The sequence below is a fragment of the Seriola dumerili genome, unplaced genomic scaffold (assembly GCF_002260705.1).
Source record: "Seriola dumerili isolate Sdu_G_001 unplaced genomic scaffold, Sdu_1.0 BDQW01000134.1, whole genome shotgun sequence".
In the NCBI taxonomy this organism is placed as follows: Eukaryota; Metazoa; Chordata; class Actinopteri; order Carangiformes; family Carangidae; genus Seriola; species Seriola dumerili.
Window position 1 is genome coordinate 664,108 of NW_019174389.1, and position 19,839 is coordinate 683,946.

Genomic DNA, 19,839 nt, shown 5'->3' on the forward strand with positions numbered 1-19,839 from the left:
AATATTTTTGTTCATGACTGGTGTTGTGTTGCATATACTGACATTTTATGCATGTAATACGTTGGTAGATTGGCATTCAGGGACAACCACAGAGTGTATAGTTCAATAACAGAATATTTAATAGTTCTAGAGACAATAACTACTACAGAAGTAACCATACAGTATCTTGATGAGGTAAACAAGTTGGACATCTTAAATGACTTCAGCCAACACACCACATGCTATACTAGAAAGTCACTTGCATGACCATGATCACCAGCTTTTCAAAATGAAAACAAATTATATTTCCAAATGAATACATTAGCTTAGCACATACAGCATGTAGGTTAGCTGTAAATATCTTGTTCCAATCTACCACAAAAAATTTAAAATCACATAATTTGTCCAGCAGATTACAATATTATGCAAAGTCCATTGTCTCCAATATCTTTTTCATAATTCTTGATTAAAAATGTCATCCTGTTAATATAGAGTATAAAGCAAGTTGTGATTCACATCAATTCTTTTATTACCACATATTAATATTGGCACTGGCTCCTAAAGATCAAGTATCAGTTGGGCTTTGAGGGTCCTCTTCATTCAGGGGATGAAGGTTTTACATTCCACATTCCCTCCAAACCTGAAAAACGAAGAACATGAATACAACAATCACTCACGTCCAGTAAAACCAGTGGTTACAATATGTTTACTGTTGCTGTAAGTCTTTCTGTATTGAAAGTGGCCATTTGGAAACACCTGTTTAGGCAGCTGTGTTTCCTGTACCTGAGTTGCTGCTCTGTGGACGATGGAGTGTCTGAGGGCCAGTTTGTCGATGTCTCTTGAATATCCTCCTCCAATAACGGCAGCGACAGGAACGCCCCTGCTCACCACAGTCTTCATCACATACAGATCTCTCTGATACAGCCCTAGGAGACACAGAGTCATTGAAAAATAAAACACTCTCGAAATGTGGGGAGAGATAGCCGTGCGTCAAAGTTCTCGCTCACCTTGGTCAGTCAGGCGGAGCCTCCCGAGTTCATCTTCCCAGTGAGGGTCGACGCCTGCGTCATACAGCACCAGGTCTGGACGAAAAGTCTCCAGCAGCCAGGGAAGGTGAGCCTCCACTGCCGAGAGCATCATCAGATATAGTTAGTTCATATTAAAGATGGAAAAATAAAGTACGGATCTTGAACTGTGACTAAACTGAGATTTAGTGACTTGACTGCAACACTGTTTAATTATTACTGCCTGAGTTAACATGCCTGTGGAGAGGTAGTCCTTGTCTTCCATCCCATCCTCCACGCTGATATCTAGGTCACTCTGTTGTTTGCGGAGGGGGAAGTTTTTCCCACAATGCACTGAGAATGTAAACACACACGTCTCCTCTTTAAATATGAAAGCTGTGCCGTCACCCTGTTGGATGAAAAAAATTGAATTTTTACTAGTGTTAAAAAAAAAAAAGTGTTGTACTTGTGACATATTGTTCTGATCCTACAGCGTTAAAAAGTAGCAGAGATGAGTTGATTCCACCTGATGCACGTCTAGATCCACAATCAGAACCTTCCTCTTGGGTGAGGAGTTGCCCATCAGGTATTTGGCTGCAACTGCTAAGTCATTGAGGAGACAAAACCCTGAACCAAAGCTTGGAAAAGCATGATGGGTTCCTCCTGCTGTACTGCAGGCCAGACCCCTCTGCAGAGCGACTTCAGCAGCCAGAAGAGTCCCACCTGTCAACAAGAGACAAGGTGAACCGCTCATGCAGTGTGATCTTTCCAGGGCATGCAGCTGTGAAGTCACCTCTGCTGCAGGTCTCCTCCTCACCTGTTTCATATCGACATCGTCTCACCAGGCCCTCGCTCCAGGAGAAACCTGTCCTCCTTTGTTCCTGCTCATTTACCTTCCCATTTATGAAGTTGTTCAGGTATTCCTCAGTGTGCACACAGCTCAGTAAATCTTTAGAGGCAATTTGAGGAACCCACACCTACTGAAGAAGGAAAACAGAGTAAAATGTGGGAAAACAAGTAATAATATAAGTCTTGTAACTAACTGATTTTTCACTATCAATTAATCCTCTACTATTTTTGTTGATTAATCATATAATTTATAAACCGACAGAACATTAACGGTTGTAATCGTAGTACAGTCCCAAAGCAAAAGATCAATTTACAGACACAAAGACAAGGGAAAGCAGCATAATCATTCAGAAATTGTAAAAATTGTGATCAATTAATTAACTAATAGAAGATATCTGTGATATTTAATCAGTTAATAATAATAATAATCGCCATAAGGAAATTTGTTTAGCTAGAAATATCAATGCCCCCTCACCTGTTTCTCTGTAATGACTTGGTCTTTGATTAGAAAGTGTAAAACCCGGGGAAACTTGCCCATCGGAAACCTGTGCTTTGGTGGGAGGTCACACACGTACCCGCTGTGATGAACTACTGGCAGCCCGCCGGATCCATGTCTTACCTGGGAGGTGACGAGAAGGTGCACTGCAAGGTCAGCTTCACTGCGATGCATTGTGTTTGTAAGGTTCAGAAAACATGACTTCACTTAACCGAAGCAGTAACTTCTTACTGTTTCTGCACGGAAACATCTGCAGGCGGCGAAAGCTGCACCAAACAAACGTCCGACTTTTATTCGAGGTCTTTTGCAAAGTATTTGCTTTATGCAAGTCATTTCTCTGACTAACATCAATCAAATGACAGTAACTGACAGAGGACAGAGAAATGCCGACTTATATTCAGTCTGATGTTATGAAACGAGGTAGCAGCACGGTTGTAAACAGGCTGGAGGTGTCCTGTCTGTTGACGGATGTTTGACTGTGACTGTTTCTCCTCTCTAACGCTGCCACCTGCTGACACGGAGTGGAAACAACAGTTGGTGTCATGGTTGTTTACCACCATCTACTGATTTGCAGTAGATGGACAGCATGATAGTCAGAAATTACTTTGTCATGTGAACGTGTTTGTTTAAGGAAAATACATTTTTATGCATGTTAATTGTTGTAATTATTGATGGATGCTTCAGATTTCTCCTTACACTATATGTAGGCCTGCTTATTAATGAAGATAATAGAACCTTTAGGGTGCAGAAAAACTGTCATTAGAGAGGGCAGTAGCTATAGAGTAGAAGAGATTGGGCACATTGGTCTCAAAGTGAAAGTTATTCTGTTAACAGAGGAGGTTGCATTTAATCAACTGTAATGGGTGTTCTGGTTCATATGGGCCTGCGTCTTAACCAGTGTGTCTGGCCTTCCTAGGGCCTGGCCCGCCCCCAAAAATGCTTGTGCCCCCCCACTTGAGGCACAGAGAAAAAATTACTTTAATTCTTATTTTATATTATCATAGTAGCTAATTTTGTGTTGAGAAATACTAATGTTGTATTCTTTGTCATTAAAACATTAAGAATATAAAGAAACAATGGTGTGATTTTGTTTGATTGATGGGAATGTACACTGCAACAGCCTATCACGGCCTTACTGAAAAGAAAGTTACGCTATGTACGTGACGTAGCCTAAGTCAATGTAGCCGCTTAGCAGTGACCGCGCATTTTGAAAGTGAAGCTGGATGAGTTTTCACCGGCTTACTATTACATTTCTAGTTCATCATGGATATTCGTAAGTGGTTGAAAAGCCCACCAACAGTCTCCTCTGCCAAATTGGATACGACACCGACGCCCCCTGATGTCGTTGGAGAAGGAGACCCTGGACGACAGTCTGAGCCCGTTGCTAATAGCTCCGTGGAGCCCGACCCTGGGCCTGGCAGGACCTGCAGCGGCCACGGAGCGGAGGCTATCAGCAGGTCAAGTGCAACCGCGACTGGTTAATAATAATTGTGCCCTCCCATGCATTTCATATGCCCCCCTTAAGACTGAGGTCTGGCGACGGGTCTGAATCATATGTTTTGCCCACTTAAAAATCTAATAATCTAAATGTGTATTTTACACGTTAAGTTGACAAGAGGCATTCCATGAGTGTTGTAACAGCACTGGGACTTTTAACTACATGTATCACTCCGCTTCACAGGTGTTCCTTTAACCAATAATCAGGGTTACATTAACGTTCGTTATCTATCTTAGATTGTAACCAACTTTTCACCGCAAAGATGAATATATTAACATTTTGATTAAATCATGTGTGATCCTCAGAAAAAAGGGAAAGGAAAAGATGAAGGGAAGAAGCCTGGACACTTCAGGGCACTCCTGAGGTAAGTGAAGACAAAGTAGCAAGCTGGTGTGCATTGTGCAGGTCAGGAAAATGTTTATGTGTGGCAACAGTCCAGTAACAGTCCGGTTGCGGAACTATTTGAGTTGGCTTTGCAGAATAAGCGATGAAATAAATAAAACAAATCGTAATCTGTTGTTGCTTATTTAACTAATATGGCGCTCATAGAAATGTATAAAAGCAATATCACACTCAAGGTCGTGATGTTGTACTGAATATCAGCACTGGAGTTGAGGTACATAAAGACTTAACTGTTGTGGTTTCCAGACAGGCTGTGGAGAGACAATATAAGAAATATATTCTGTTGCTTCTAACTTTCTCTCGGAGTGATCATTTTATAAGTAAATTTAGCCGAAATCACAGCACGGTCTTTGTCTTTAATTTATGTATTTGGTGATTTTGTCAGATGACATCGTGGTTATAAAATAAAGGTTTGTCCGTAGGCGGTCCAGCCATATACTATGTTTTGACCCAGTCTTGTTTAAACAACTGATAAGCACTGATATTAAACTGTTTTGGTTCCGTGATAGTGCCAGAAAAAATATGTTGGAAAAACGTACATTATATAAATCTTTACAATAATTATCATCCAGTACTGTAATTTTACAAGAAGTCTCCTATAATTCCATGATATCTTTTACTTTTAACATGTTATTTGTTAGAATGGTCATATACCTCTAAAAAAACACAGAAATACATAACTACAGATAATTACAGGCATTACAAAAAATGTCATAAATCTAAGACCATTTACACATAAAAGAAAACACATGTAGCCTAAGGCCTACTGATTTCTTTCTGAGAGGAATGTCAGGCTGAGTGGAAAACCATGTTAATGAGACATTATCATTCATGAGGCTCTTTTCATTTTGTAATCTTTTAGTTTTTTCCCTCTTTATTCATCAAATGATCAAAGCTACTTTTACAGTTTGAATTCTCAACTCCCCATGACAAATTGCTCATCCTATTTAGTGTATTTACATATAATTCTGAGAGTAGATGTTTTTCTCTACATTCAGAGTTTCTCTGTGATGTTTGTCTGTACTCTGACCATCTTTATCCATCCTCCTCTGGCCTCCTCTGCAGCTGTCACTGTCAGCTCCCCTCTTGTTCAGCTGAAGTGTGCGGTGGCCGAAGTGCTGAATCACACTGGCAGAGGATCATTTATGGTGTCACACTGAAGTCATGTCAGACTCAACTGTCTTCAACCAAATGTGTTCCACTCTAAAGTGACAGAAGACTCTGTGGAAGGGTAAGTGATGTGATGCAAGTAGTTTACCCAGACCTTTTGTCCTCCACCTCTGTAATCTTTTGACATGTTGGTACTCTAGTTGCTATAGCTTGACACCAGTTTCCTTCTCACTGTACTGAAACTGGTATTGTGTCTGGTTTTGCTTCTCCATCTGTGTCTGTTTTACATGACCGGCAGGCAGCTCAAGGCACTGTCTGGCCTGCTGCCGGCTGTGGGGTTCTCCCATGGGTGTGTGTATGTCTGTGCAAGAACAGTGTGGTGGATGGGGATTAGTACAACCCCCACTGGGAGGGGCAAGTGTACTCAGAGGCAGATAAGAAAAAAAGACAAGAGCGGTGGCCCCAGGTGCAGAGGAGAAATCTCCTCATAATAGAGAGAGGAGATTAGAGAGGTAAAATCAATTACTGACTTGAGCCCTGTTAACAGGCATTTCAAACAGGGTGAGAGGAGGGAAGGGAGGGGGCTCTCTTTTCAAATGAAAGACTCCAATATATTCTGGCAGCAAGACTGAATATCTTTGTGCAGTCGAAGGTTATATTGATTCATTAACATATAGATTTTCTGTTGGCATCGCTCTAAATTCAATACAGCATAAAAGACTGTACCACTGCTTTTGCATGTTTTAGCTTATTTACTACACATCACTTTTACTTTATATCACAATTATTCATTTTGCAAACCATGCTAATAGAAAATGTATATTTTCTACTGTTTTAGGTATCCACTGGTTTCCATTCATTTCCATACAGTAAAAAAAACAAAAAACTATTTACTCTAGATTCAAACTGAAACATGAAATGAAAACATAACATAACATTCAAAGTGAAGAGCAAGTCAGCTTTAGTTTTGGTTCCATTATTGTTGTAAGATGTAGAACTCACATTCATTTGATGATTAGAGATTAATGTGTCAGTTACTTTTTATTTATCACTTCATTGTTTTGGTGTATAAAATGTCAAAATACTGAGAAATACCCTTCACATACTTGTTTTGCCAATTAACAGTCCAAAAATACTCAGTTTACTATAATGGAGGACTAAGAGAACCAGTAAATATTCACACTTGAGCAGTTGGGGAATTATAAATCAGTTATCAGAAATGCTGTCATAAAATTTTCCAGATTTTGTTTCAGCTTTAGTGGCAACTTTTCTCATCAGTTTACATTTAAACTGTGTCATCATGCAATGATAGAGTAACGCACAGACAAAGGGTCTTACAGATTGATTAAGAACACAACTAAAGCAAGTTTTAAGTATATTTCAATAGATTGTCATAGATCTACTGGTACATCTATCTATCATATAGAACTGAATGGCAGACTGGAACAGCAGTAACAATACATCCAGAAATCTAGATCTGCAAAGAATGTACTTGAAAATGGTCAGTGAAATGGAACATAATACGTGACCAGTACATACACACCGCCTCAAACACACTGGTATAGTTTAATGTAATATTTAGTGTTTAATAGTGAGGCAGAAAGCACAGCTGACAGTCAGCTGGGAGGGAGCAGCCGTCTGCTTCAGGGCAGCTGTTTTCAAGGCCTTGCAGCTCTGCTTCTCATTCCTAGCAAAGACAAAAGAGGACGCTGACAACTGCTCAGCTTTGATCTGATTTTCTCCTCTCCCATCGGGCCGCCTTAAATCAGCCCTCTCTGTCTCAATCAGTCTTTCTTCCTCTTCACCGTGTTGTCATAAATTGCAGTCAAATTATTTCCAAGTTGTTTCCCTATTTGGAAGGAAACATTTAAGTGTATTCGACCAAAAAAAAAAAAAAGCCACACGTAGACTTGGCTTAAAGGACGTGTTGGACCATACGTATTGCATGTCTTTGATTCACACATGGAGTGGATCAATGTTATGCTGCATGCAATGTGTGTTTAACCAAACCAAATGAATAACCCGTCATCTCTGAATCGCCCTGTCATCTTGGCATGTATTTTCACGTTCTTGGAAGCAAACGTGTTTGTTGTCCGACCCCAGTACGGGTGTGGGTGGTGTGATGTTTGCATCAGACACGGGATTCAAACATACCTGTCATTTACACAACATCACAATCACAACATGGAGCCCACAACCCCCTCCCTCCCTCCCCCCTGTCCTCACCCTCCACCTCACAGCTCAGAGCGGAAGGAATTCGCTGGTTGATTGCGCGAGTGCTGGCGGAGCGTGTTGCAGCAGGTGAGGACAGGGGTTGTTGTTGGAATGAATTAATTTGTAGCTGCTCCGGGTGTGTGTGATGGTGACGGGCTGCTGCCTCGTCCCTCCAAGGCAATCCCCCGGTCACATGAAAGGCCGAAGTGATTCACCTCTCATCCCTCCCTGTCTTCCTATAATCACGGACGTGCTGGGGAGACAGGCTGTGAAAGCGCCGTGCAGCAGTGTAATTTACCATCATTTCAGTTAATGTTTACATCTCCTATCCTTATCGCTGGAAATGACATCTTCTTTCTTACTCTCTCGCATTCCTCATTATTTGGGAATGCCCTGACAGCTGTCGTGTGGCTGCTGTGTGGTAAACAGCGGGTGCTGACCGCATGTGTTGTCAGAAAGTGGTGGTGTGTGAGCCAACAAAATGCCAAGACAAGGAGTGAGGCCAAAAAATATACACTTACCCAAATATTTGTCAAGACACAAAGCATTTTTTAGATCAGACATTTACTCACAATTGAACAAATTGTGTGAATGGGAATAATTTGATATGTGGTTTGTGGTATCCTGAGGTTATAAAGTTTTGTTTTTCATCTGCCTTACAACTGAAGTTTGAAAGAATTCTGATTATACATTATACTGATGCCAAATCTGAATAATTGCATAACCTATAAAAAAAAAAACCCACTTAATTTGTGTTTGAAATTAAGCAATAACTCAGATTATCAAGATTTAAGTACACTAGGCAATCACACCACTTATTTATGCGCTGATTTTGAACAACTTTCATCACTTGCAAATTAAATATAAAGGATTAGTTGAAGATGGTTGTGTCTGGGGCTGTTTCATCAGCAAAATCAGCCAATTATCAAACCAGATTAATATCTGTAGGCTGCCAAAAGTAATAGCTCTCAAGGGTTGTTACAAGAACAGTTGGATTCTAATTAATTCAACAAAGTGTATGATGAAGTCCATAGGGGGGTGGTCTTAAGATTCTGAATATGGAAACTCTATGTAAATGATGATACCACAGTTGTCTCATTAGCATATGTGCACAATTTTACATTAAAACACTCCTTTGTACAAATGGAAATATGGGTTAAGGGGATCTTGGACGTTTTTTTGGATAAAAGTTTAATTTTTGTCCTTTTTAGTTTTATAGTATTTGTCTGTGAGCTCAGTTTTTACACTCTTACTCTTACGTGCTCTCACACATCGAGGTTGTTACTGAATGAATTACTGCTCTGTGAGATAATATCTATGTAAACATGTTTCAAACATTGAAAGCAGCAGTTTGTTTGGAACAAAAACGAGCTATTGAACTTACACCTTGACAGCCTCAGACACAACGTGAACAGTTTGATCATAGAGGCCATTATCTTTGCACGCACAGCGACTGTGTGATGATTTGATCAGATAGAGACACAGTGAGACTGCAGAGAAAAGTGATAATACACAACATCTGCCCCGGTCTGTGGTATGCTGGGAATCTGCAGGGGAGTCGAAAAGCAGTAGACATATTGAGTCAGACTGTGGTATTGCTGGAATGTTTTCTAATGATGTTTACGTTTTGTATTGTACTTGCCTGTTTTCCACAGCTGGGTACTGTTCATGTTACATAAGACTGCTGCATGCAACAGCATAACAACCACCGAAGCAGATATTTATGCTCTGACACATTCTGTCCTTAGACATAAATGCAGCAGAAAGTGAAGTGTTATCAGATAGAATATTTTCCCATACTGTGAGTCTTTACTGTCCTCACAGACTCACTCTTGTTCTGTGCAGCAATAACATGTTGCATTGCAGCCACATGTTTCAGCAACACAGCTGGCTCCATTCTTTTCCCCTCACTTTAATCTCACTATGCCATGTGAAGACCACAGGCACTTCACGACGTCTGCCCCATCTTGACAGCCGCGTTGATACCGCTGATAAGAAGAGGCAGAAAGGGAAATGACAGCACAGAATGTGTTTCTCCTCAAACACTGTAAAACATTCTCTCAAACCATAAACCATTCAGTGGTTGGATGTACAGTAACCTTTTTGAGTCAAATCACTGTGATTTTATTCCTGGTGTACTAACGTTTTTTGCCAATTTTTGATTGTATTTTTATACATTTTTTATTTTATTTTGGAAGGTAATGGAGTACAAAGAGTAATATCTGACTTCCATAACGTTGTTAGTCACATGAGAGACAGATTTAAAAATGATAAGTCAAAACTGTTGCACCAGAGGCTGAAATATCCTAACTGCTCAGTTGGATCCTACACTTTCCATAATGCTTGCTGACAGGATCTTTTAAACTAATCTCAAACTGAAAGTTTCACTCAAGGTGCTAATAATTTATTTGACATTACCTCCATAAAGTAAGTAGGCTATTACTCAAGCATATTGTTCTCAATGGATCAAAACTGAATGAGGTAAAAGGTGAGCCTTTCAAACATCCACATATGGTGAAAACGATATTTATGAAAAGTAAATATTTAGTAAATATAAGTCTAATTACTGTAGCTGATTTACAGGACTGAGGTGTTTTGATGAGCATTTTTGCAGTGTATCAGGTGGTTGTGTGCACTGAAGGGCTGCTCTTGAGGGCTGAAATTTCATGCACAAGCTTTTGTCAGTATGTCACATGTTTTACAAAGTCTAAAATAATAAGAGATTAAAAGAGTATTCAAAACAGAAACAGACGTATTTAATGGACTAAAACGTTATCCTAAAAAGTCTACATTTCTAGCCGGTAGTTCTTGTTCTAGTTCAAAGTTTGAGATTAATAATTAATTGGAAAAACTATTTTGTATCCTCAGGTGCTGCAATTCTTTAGTGAGTGGGTCATGAACTCTGTCATTGTCAGTCTCTAACATGCTTCCAGCTGAAGTGGTGAACAGACTGGGAAATTATCATTCTTATCGCACTGTAAATCAGACAAAGACAAACAATAATATCCTCTTACAGTCACATTTGCTTCTTTCTTGAGTTACTGGCACTGAGCTTCTCTGCCTGCTGATGATCCACATCTGGGCCTTGGTATGCCTGCCATCTCTGGCACTTTGCTTTGGCAGCCTGTTCACGTTCCCCAGGTCTTGTCTTGACATAGTTGTCATAGCTGTGATCTGCAGCAGGAAGCCTTGTCTTATTTGCAGTTTAATTCAACACAGCTCTATATATGAGTTAGTTTCATTTAGTGTTGATACTGAGGAGATGTAAGTTTTCATTTCAACCACTAGAATGAAGCTGAAATGGACACACAGGCCCCAACATGTTTATTTTAATTTAATGTAATGATTAGCAAGTGGCATTAAAACTTAGTGCACACAAATATGAAAACTGTGAATCTGCAAAAAAAAAAAAGAAACAATAACTTGAAAGGAAAATCATGTGATAGACACATAAATTCATTTTGAATAGCCAAATTAAACACCTCTTCAGTCCAGATTGATATATGTCAACAACTATATCATGGATAGCCATGAACTTCTGTACAGGTATTCATGGCTCAGAAAGGATGAATTCTAATGAATTTGGTGATCCTCTGACTTTCCTGTTGTGCCACCATGAGGTTAAAATTTGTGCTTTTGAGTAAAATGTGGATGGATTGTAATGAACTTTAGTACACTCATTCTTTAGTACTTTGCTTCTTGACTAAATACCTGCTAAACTTATGACATTCTCATCAGCGTCAGCTTTACTTTGTGTTTAGTGCTAATAAGCAACAGTTAGTATGTTAACATGCTAAACTAAGTGCTAAACTAACTACTGTGGTAAACATTATACCTGCTAAAGATAAGCATGTTGGCTACTTGTTATCTTTGTGAGCATGTTAGCATGCAGACATTGACATTTAGCTCAAAGCACTACTGTGCCTACTGCTGATGCACAGCCTCACAGACTCTCAGTCTTGTTAATACCCAAATTGCCCCAAACAAATCTTAAAAAGTTGTAGCAGCAAAACATATGTATTATATATATATATATATATATATATATATATATGCGTTATATATATATATATATGTGTAATATAAAAAAGATGTATTTTTTATATTAAAGTGAGCTTATGAACACAGTAAATGACTCCTGCCAGTGTGAAACTTGTATAATCTGCCAACTCCATAACAAAAAGAGGATGGCGTCGAAAGTCTATCAAACTTAACTGAAGCTCTGAGACAGGGTTTGGCACTTGGCCAGTGTAAAGTGACTACCTTGCTCTCTTTTATTTGCTCCCTCCTGCTCCAGGTGCTGATTCTGCCGTCTATCCCCTGCGGAAGCAAAGTCTGTGTCTTTGTTGCAGTGACACAAGCGGGGCAGTTTTTTTTGTTTGTTTTTTCTTTCCATCAGGGCCAGGGGCAAACAGGCTGCCAGGTTGGCTTGTGAGAACATCCAGCTGCGTTTGAGCTGAACTGTTCTCACTCCCACTGGCCTTGGACGGTTCACCTCCACAGCTCAGATAGACCAGGCAGAGAAAAGGCTGCTATTCATTAAGTGCAGCCAATTATTCAAGTTGGTGTTTCCCAAATGTTTTTCACTGTAGGAGCCGACACAGGGGACTGACACATTGTTTCTCTCTACTTCTATTCCTCTTGTCAGCTCTTTCTCTTTTTCCTCCATCCTTTCCCTAATGCTTTTCTCTCAGTCACACACGACTGCACATTTTTGTTTCCCTTAGCTGACTGAGTAAACAAGATCATAACATGTTTTCTGCCACTTGCTCCATAGTCCCACTTGGTCTGTATCAAAGTGTACACAGCCTACAGTTTGGTTGTAAGGGACAATTCGAGTTGTACTACTTTACTTTTATGATTAGTTGAATTTCTATGTAACCACACGAGAAATGCAAACACAGATATCCAACAAGGACATCAGGAATGTCACTCACCCTGACCAAAGATTGGGAAACATTAAAAGTTTGCATACATACCTTGTTGACCAGTGAGATACACTGGTCAAACAGTGGATTTACTGATGTTGTGCAGCTGTATTTTTGAGTATTACCAATATACATCAAAATACTTCTACTTTTGTCTTTCATGTCTTGCATCTGAAGTTTTGTTAGCAAAATAATGTCATTTCTGAACACTGTTAATATGTAAGTACAAAAGTCGCAGACACAGGACTAAAGACAACTTGTAAAAACAAAAGAAAAAAGGCTGAGGAACCTACGACCCTCTTTGCTGAGAAAGAGTCAAAAGCAAAGTATTTTATGAATGAGAGAAGTCCCCCCCCCCCACCCCCACCACCACCACCACCACCACCAAGCCAGAGGTCAAACTGAGTCCAAGGACTGATATGTGGCTGTGGCGTCACTACGTCACTGCTGGTGAGGAGAATAAACAAATGAATGAATGAATGAATCCCCCTATGATATAAAATCAAGGACAATTTGAACAATTATGATTCTTTCTGCAACACTCCTGTCCCATCAAGGAGCCCAGGAGTAGCATAAACAGGAAGTCCAAAGCCAATGAACAAGCAAATGCTGAGACATGCCCCTTTCATGTTTAGTCTCCACGCTTATCTCTCACTTTCACTTATTCTCACCCACAATCATACATGCAGTTTTTACTCACGGCTTGGCTTGAATTTCCAAGATGGTGATTTTTTTTTTTTTTTTTTGCATTATGATTTTGCTTTTGTTTATCAGTCATGTCAAATGGGAACTGCTGGTTCTACATGGCATAAATACAAAGTATATCTTTGACCATTTGGCTATTCCCTGATTGTCCAAGCACAATTTTTGTTTCTTTCGGCACTAATAAAATGTGAATCAATACCCAGTCATTTGCCCTCAAATATAATTAAGCATCCCATTAGTTGATGATTTGTAAAGCCTCTAAATCACATTTAGCCTGCTCCTAACTGGCAGCTCTCCTATATACAGTGGCAAATAAAAACATGAGGAAACATGATTTTGGTTTCAGTTCAGCATCAAATCCTCTCACGAAGATATCATCTTAACCTATGTGTAATATGCCTCAGTAAATCTTGGTCCTTCACAGCTTTTCAGACTTGAAAGCATTCCTCAGCCTGGTGTTCTGAAGCAATAGGTCATGGCTGCGGTTCATCTTGCTCCTGCACAGCTCGGGCCGATGAAGTCAGCCATTCCTCACAGCCTGTTTGTGAGGGCTGAAAACCCATTTCACCTTGTTCTTTTTACAGTGCCAACCATCACTGCTCCCTCCACTACCACCCATCCCTCTCCCCCTCTCCTCTCTCTCTCCCCCCACCTCTGTCTCCTTTCTCCTCCCCCTTTCCATCTCCCAACAAGTACACATTCTGCCCGCTCTTACGCATATTCTGAATGGTTTAGTCACTGCTAGCTGAACACTCCTACAGGCCCCCAGGGAAACACACAAGGAGGGGGGGGGTGATAGTTGTGATGACAAGCTTGCCTTTTAGCAGAATAGGCCTATGGGGACATAAGTGTGGCTCTGCGAGCGGCTGTCCAATCCTCTCTGCTCTTACAGGAACCAGCCTCACTGCCACTGTTTTGCCATGATCTCAGTGACAGTTAGGGCAACACAGACAACTATTTTCCACCCGGCAGGTGAGTCTTTTGCTTTTTCTTTTTTCCTTTGAATCTGACACATGGATCTGGAGAAACAAGTGCAGGAACAAACGACAACTCAATTCATCTCCTCATTACTCTGAGTTGAGTTGAGAACATTATATTATATTTTGTTCCTACGTGAGACGACTTGTTCACGACCTTTCTGTTGAAAATTCTCCAACACAGGATGCCTTTTTTCACTCTCTTAAATAAGTCGTACTTTTGCCTTGCCAGTTAACACTCCCAGTTCATTTTCACTCTGTGACTTCTTCCCTCCATTTAAATCTGCTCTGCATTCATCTGAGAATAATGAGACCTTCTTTGCATAGTGTTTTTTAAAAGAGGGGTTTCTTGGAAGGAACCCTAATCTCCTGTACACTGGTTTCACATTCACCATGTAAGGACAGGTTTTACAGGAGGCTCTATACAGCATTAATTTACTTATTATGTAATGTCGCTGTATGGAACTGCAAATACATGGAATTCCATACAGCCAGATCATTGTGCCAGATTTATAACAAATATCCTCCGAGTGGGATTTTGTCCTTGTCCTACTGAGGTTGCTTTATCTGCCTGTGTCCTGAAAGCAAAAGAGTGTGTTTGCGTATACGCGTGTTTGTGTGGGTGTCGCTTTGTGTCAAGTATCTCAAGGCCATGTAAAGGCGCTGCCAAGTGCACCTTTGTCAGAGTAACAGCAGAGACCCACATGTACAAAATTACCAAACATTTACTTACTGTAGCTGTGTTTTATACAACGGACTGTGAAATAACTGATTGTTTTCTAGAATAATCTCTCAGCTTCCATCTGTACAATCAAGGGTTTTGCTGTTACAACATGCAGGGAAAAACATGCTGATTTCACTCTGCAGGTCGCATGTAGGTTATCTTTGTTTTGGAAGTTGCCTGGTTCAGTCGCGCTGTTATCTCATCTGCAAACGTCTTCTTAGGAAAGTCTTTGTGGTTGAAGATAATCCGTCTGTCTTTCTGTCACATCAGTGGAATTGTTTGTTTTTCCATGTGAACTTCGGATGTCTCAGACCTGTCGAAGGTGTGTTTTAGAGAAGGGCTTAATGAAGGGGTGAGTGGGATGTTAACCACAGTCGACCAGGGACATCTTCTGTCCTGATGAATGGTGTAGTGTGTAGTAAATCACCTAGTGGGGAAGAGCAGTCGGATTCCTCTGTGCAGTGATGTCACTGTGATCGTGTGTGAAACAGATCCAGACTTGAACAGCCCAGCCTGAGCCAGATGTTGAATTTCACAGCGAAGTCTTGGCTGGATGGCACGTACTCAGAGCTGTTCTGAGCTGGATTTAGAAGCTTTACATTAAACTCCGGTAGCATGCTGACACTTAGCAACCCACAGGATGCAAAAACATACGGAAGCACTCTGAGGAGTATGTATGATTTTTCTTGTTATACCTTTACTGTGGTGAAATGATCTTCATCTCTCTGTTTTTCAGATGTGTTACATTCCATTCACATATTTTCACTTCTGTTTTTGTTTCAGGTTATCTGCTGTGTGGTTTGACTGAGCATCTTGGATAAAAAATGGCCATCCGATACATCAAGCACAAATACCTGTGGATTTATGTTTTGAATTATGAGAAACTGTAGAATAAAACAAAAATGGAGATTCCATCTGTGGTGAATTTGGAGGGACATCCGTTTCGGACAGTTTTAGGATCACAGAAGTTTTTGACACAGGAGTCGTCTTCAGAAAACGTCTCACCAGACCTCAGAGGGGATGATTGTCTCCCTGAAGCCCTAAGCTGCTCGCTGTTGGAGCCAGATCAGGACAAAACCAAGCTGAAGAAGAGTTCTGTCTGTGTCGGTCATATCAGCATTGAATTTCCTGAGGCTGTGTGCTTTGAGGAGCCCGGACAAGTGTCAATCGCTCCCGAGGGAGCATCCCCTGACCCGAATCCACTGACCTCAGCTCAGCTTCAAGAAGCAGGTATTGTGTTCACATCACCTAGCTCAAATGAAGACTGCTCCGGTAACTTTCCACTTTCTGTTCCTATCATAGACGGTCAGTCAGACCAGGTGGTTTATAATCATGCTGGTCAGATGGTAGATTTGAACTGTGGGTGTGTAAAAACAGACTTCCAGAGTTTAGAGACAATCTCAAATGGCCATGTCAACAGACATCCAGAGGACTCGTGCTCCATCCACAAACTAGACTCTGTTCCTCCTCTCATCGGCCCCACATCTGTCCCTGTTTCATGCCAGGGAGTCCTGGATCTCCCACGCATCGTGAAGCACAAACTGACCTCCATCACCTTCTCTGACCACACTTGTACCACCGGAGTTGACAGCCATGCTTTTGCCAATGAGAGCTCTGATGATGGGGAGTCTTCACCGGAGGAGGAGGAAAAGGAGGATGATGATGGTCACGATGAGGGTGATGAGGATGACGAAAACGATGTGTTCCCAGAGCTGTCTCAGAGTAGAGAGCTCCTTGTCAATCACAGCTGTAGGAGCAATGGCAAAGACAAACCGAAGAGGAGAAGTCATCACACAGCAAGCAACAATGGTTACGAAGCAGAGGGGGAAACCAGCAGCAAAGAGGTACGCGACTACTGATTTAAAATCATCCACAATTAATGAAAGGTGTTTCCACACTGTTGTATAATCACTTATTAACTAAAAAGAAATCAGACAAGATTATTGCAGACAGAGACATAAAAGCACCTATCAAATACAAAAGCTTTAGAAATACATTAGAGAAATATTTTAGAACCACAAAAAGACAAGACAAAACATATCATATATAATTAATATAACGTAAATACAATATATCACATGTGAAATGTCCAAATACTATATTTGCATTTATGATTTTACTACATGCCAAAGCCCATTTCCAATTTCCATCCAATTTTTGTCCCTTACTGAAAGCACATGTGGGATTGATCTTTTCACATCTGGTGTAATGTGAAATATCTCACATTACACCAGTTTCCATTATGTAAGAAAACCATGTGTGTATATGTGAATTTAGCACATGTGAAATGGCGTTCCACATGCACCAAATACGTGAATTGTATTTCACATGTAATAAATTCACATGGACATTTAAAAAAAAAAAAAGAAAGAAAATAAAACATTTTAAAAAGTAAAATTGAAGGAGGGGTAGAATAAAGTTACATTGAAGGAACGAATGACCCCAAATTCAGTTGAAGTGGGGTATAAAACTTAACATACTGTCTGCATTTGTATAAAAATACAGAAAGCACATATAGAGGAAATGGATTTGTAGTGACATTATTTAACTTCAGTACTGTCTTTGGTTCAAAGACGGAAAAGACAAAATCGTAAGAGTTGATCTCTGCCAGCTACCTGCAGCTGACATTACACTGTGAGATAGCTGGTGTAAGTGTGTGGGAGTCCACCGACTTCACATTCGCACTGGTGAAACACAGATCCAGAAGGAATGCAAACAGCTTCTGCTTTCTCTCCACTCCCTCAGCAGGCAGCGGTGTTTTGACAGAGCCCATTGCCGGCTGCATTAGCCTTCAATTACTGAACGTCTCTCTTCTCGTCAACAAGTCAAGGCACATTTGAGTCTCCTTTTCACATAACCTCTACCCTGACCTTGGTTTTAACCATCCTGTAACCCCTCATCCGTGTTCTTTATTGCCCATTTAAACTCTCTATATGGACATTCATAAATATGTTCGAATCTGTTCTACATGTTTCCCGTTACAGCTGCAGGGAGCAGATCCGATTGCACATAACTGTCATGCTTTTGTAAACAGTCTGCAGATAATAGTCCACATGTAAACAGGGTAGAGCAAATGGCTGGTGGAGATGAGCCCCTCTGTGTGTCGGTTGGGTTGGATGTTGGAGGTAATGCCAGCTTTATGTGCAGAATGACACTCGGCTCTGAATGGGTTGTTTTGGAGAAGAGTGGAAGAATGCAGGGAATCCAGGGAGCCCGTTGTAAATATTATCAAAGGACAGCGGGTCAGTGCTTCTTCACAGTATCACGCCACAGGCTCTGTTATCATACGCTGGACTGCAGTGTGGGCATCACTGTAGGAAAGACTTCAATTTCAGGCAACATGCTGGGAAAGAACAGAAGTCCATTGATTTCAGAAGAAGAAATGTGGAAACCTAGAAAGAGATAGAGGCTAAATAAGAGCAACTGTACCAATATTCATCATAAATGAGTTACTTTGATTGTAAGTAGGAGAATTAAGAAGACCGGATAAGGTAGATGAGGGCATAAAGACAAAATTCATGAAGTAGTACACGGATGTAGTTGTTAACATTAACCATATGAGGGCACTGTATACCTAGTGTTTCCACTCTGTGTCATCTCATGACTCCCCCCTGCCTGCATCATTTAGCTCAGCTGTGACTAAATGCCCCCAAAAATAAACATTTCTTCACCATATCTGTCCCACTCTGCAGATATGTCTGTGGCTGCGTTCGGTTGGTGTTTTTGCATCGCAGGATATTAAGAGTGTAATTTATTCCTCCAAGTAGCCAGGTAGCCGTTGCCCTTTCGCATGACCGGCTGCTACATTTGGATACCTCCATGGTGATCTCTGGGCACTCTCTGTGGGTGGCGCAGACTAGGCACCGAGCCCAGAGCTCACACACTTAACTCCTCATTTCCATGTCAAAGCCACTGTGTTGGGGTTCACAATGTGGCCAATTTGCGCTGATAAAGTTATAGTCAGCTCACATTTTGTTGTCCCATGAAGATAACATTAATGCATTTATCTAAAGGATTGACTCATACCAGCTCAGTTGCCATGGTATGAGGGCTACACACAATTGCCGGGGCCGGATCGAGGGGAAAGGCACGAAGAGATGAATCAAGGGTAGTGTCTCACTTGAGCGTCAAGCCTCCTCTGGAATTTGTCTCATTCTAAGTAGAAGTGCCCACATTCCTGAACAGCACCTTGTGGGGATGTCACTGAAAAGAGACAGTGTGAATGTGTTCCAGATTTAGCTTCAGCATATGCAAGAATGGGGGCATCTGTTTCTTCCATTTGCGTTTGTCTGACGCCTGGGGTTAATTAGTCCAGCTCACAAGATACTCAGCTTCTTCCATTTCCTCCTCTTATATGTTTTCAGTCTTTATGCTCAGAATATCAAGATTTTTTTTCCCCACAATTATCTTATAGAGCCTTTTGCTCTTTGTCTGAAGACTTTAAATTGTCCTTTCAATCTCTTGCTCATAGACTTCTCAGCAGCATCGGTGCATGCCATCGCAGTGGCTTACATCCAGATCTGTAAGTGAATACATATTCCTCCTATACTCGCTTCATAACAGTGCGGCCGGTCTCTAGCTTAACTTTAGTTGGAGGAATGTACACCCACTGAGGCGCAGTCATGAGGATTTGTTCAGAACCCGTGAAAAAAGAGTTTAATTTGCACACACTTCTCTTGTCTTTTAACTTGCTGTTTCACTAATTTCCCCAAACGTTTTGGACACCTCGTTGATGTCAGGATGATAAAGAGAAACTCCAGTGACTTTCTTAAATGTCCCTGGTCACAGGTCAGTTTTTGAATTTTTAGCGTTACAGTATAACCACATAACCAACCATATCAACATCCTTTTGTCACATCTTGCGGTATTCTGTGAAACAAGCTCAAGTCATGTTCACACTCTTATCACAACTTTATGTCTCTGATTTACATAAAAATGAATAAGCTATCTGTT

General features: G+C 40.8%; 2 protein-coding genes across 2 annotated transcripts in view; one reads left to right on the plus strand and one right to left on the minus strand.

Moving 5' to 3' along the window:
* Nucleotides 1–96: 96 nt before the first annotated feature.
* Nucleotides 97–2,778, minus strand: LOC111224457 (uncharacterized protein SYNPCC7002_A1628-like). Its single transcript, XM_022748951.1, has 8 exons — nucleotides 2,560–2,778; nucleotides 2,308–2,451; nucleotides 1,801–1,960; nucleotides 1,510–1,706; nucleotides 1,242–1,392; nucleotides 987–1,103; nucleotides 763–905; nucleotides 97–619 (listed from the first exon to the last, which is right to left on the minus strand). Exons 1-8 carry the CDS (start codon nucleotides 2,674–2,676, stop codon nucleotides 596–598), a joined length of 1,053 nt encoding a protein of 350 aa, XP_022604672.1. The 5' UTR covers nucleotides 2,677–2,778; the 3' UTR covers nucleotides 97–595.
* An 11,246-nt stretch (nucleotides 2,779–14,024) lies between these two features.
* LOC111224454 (stAR-related lipid transfer protein 13-like) overlaps nucleotides 14,025–19,839 on the plus strand; it is a 60,342-nt gene continuing 54,527 nt past the window's right edge. Inside the window, exons 1-2 of the mRNA XM_022748944.1 lie at nucleotides 14,025–14,157; nucleotides 15,670–16,730. Coding sequence (XP_022604665.1) covers nucleotides 15,789–16,730 — 942 coding nt within the window. The 5' untranslated portion in view covers nucleotides 14,025–14,157; nucleotides 15,670–15,788. The remainder of the gene's footprint in view (nucleotides 14,158–15,669; nucleotides 16,731–19,839) is intronic.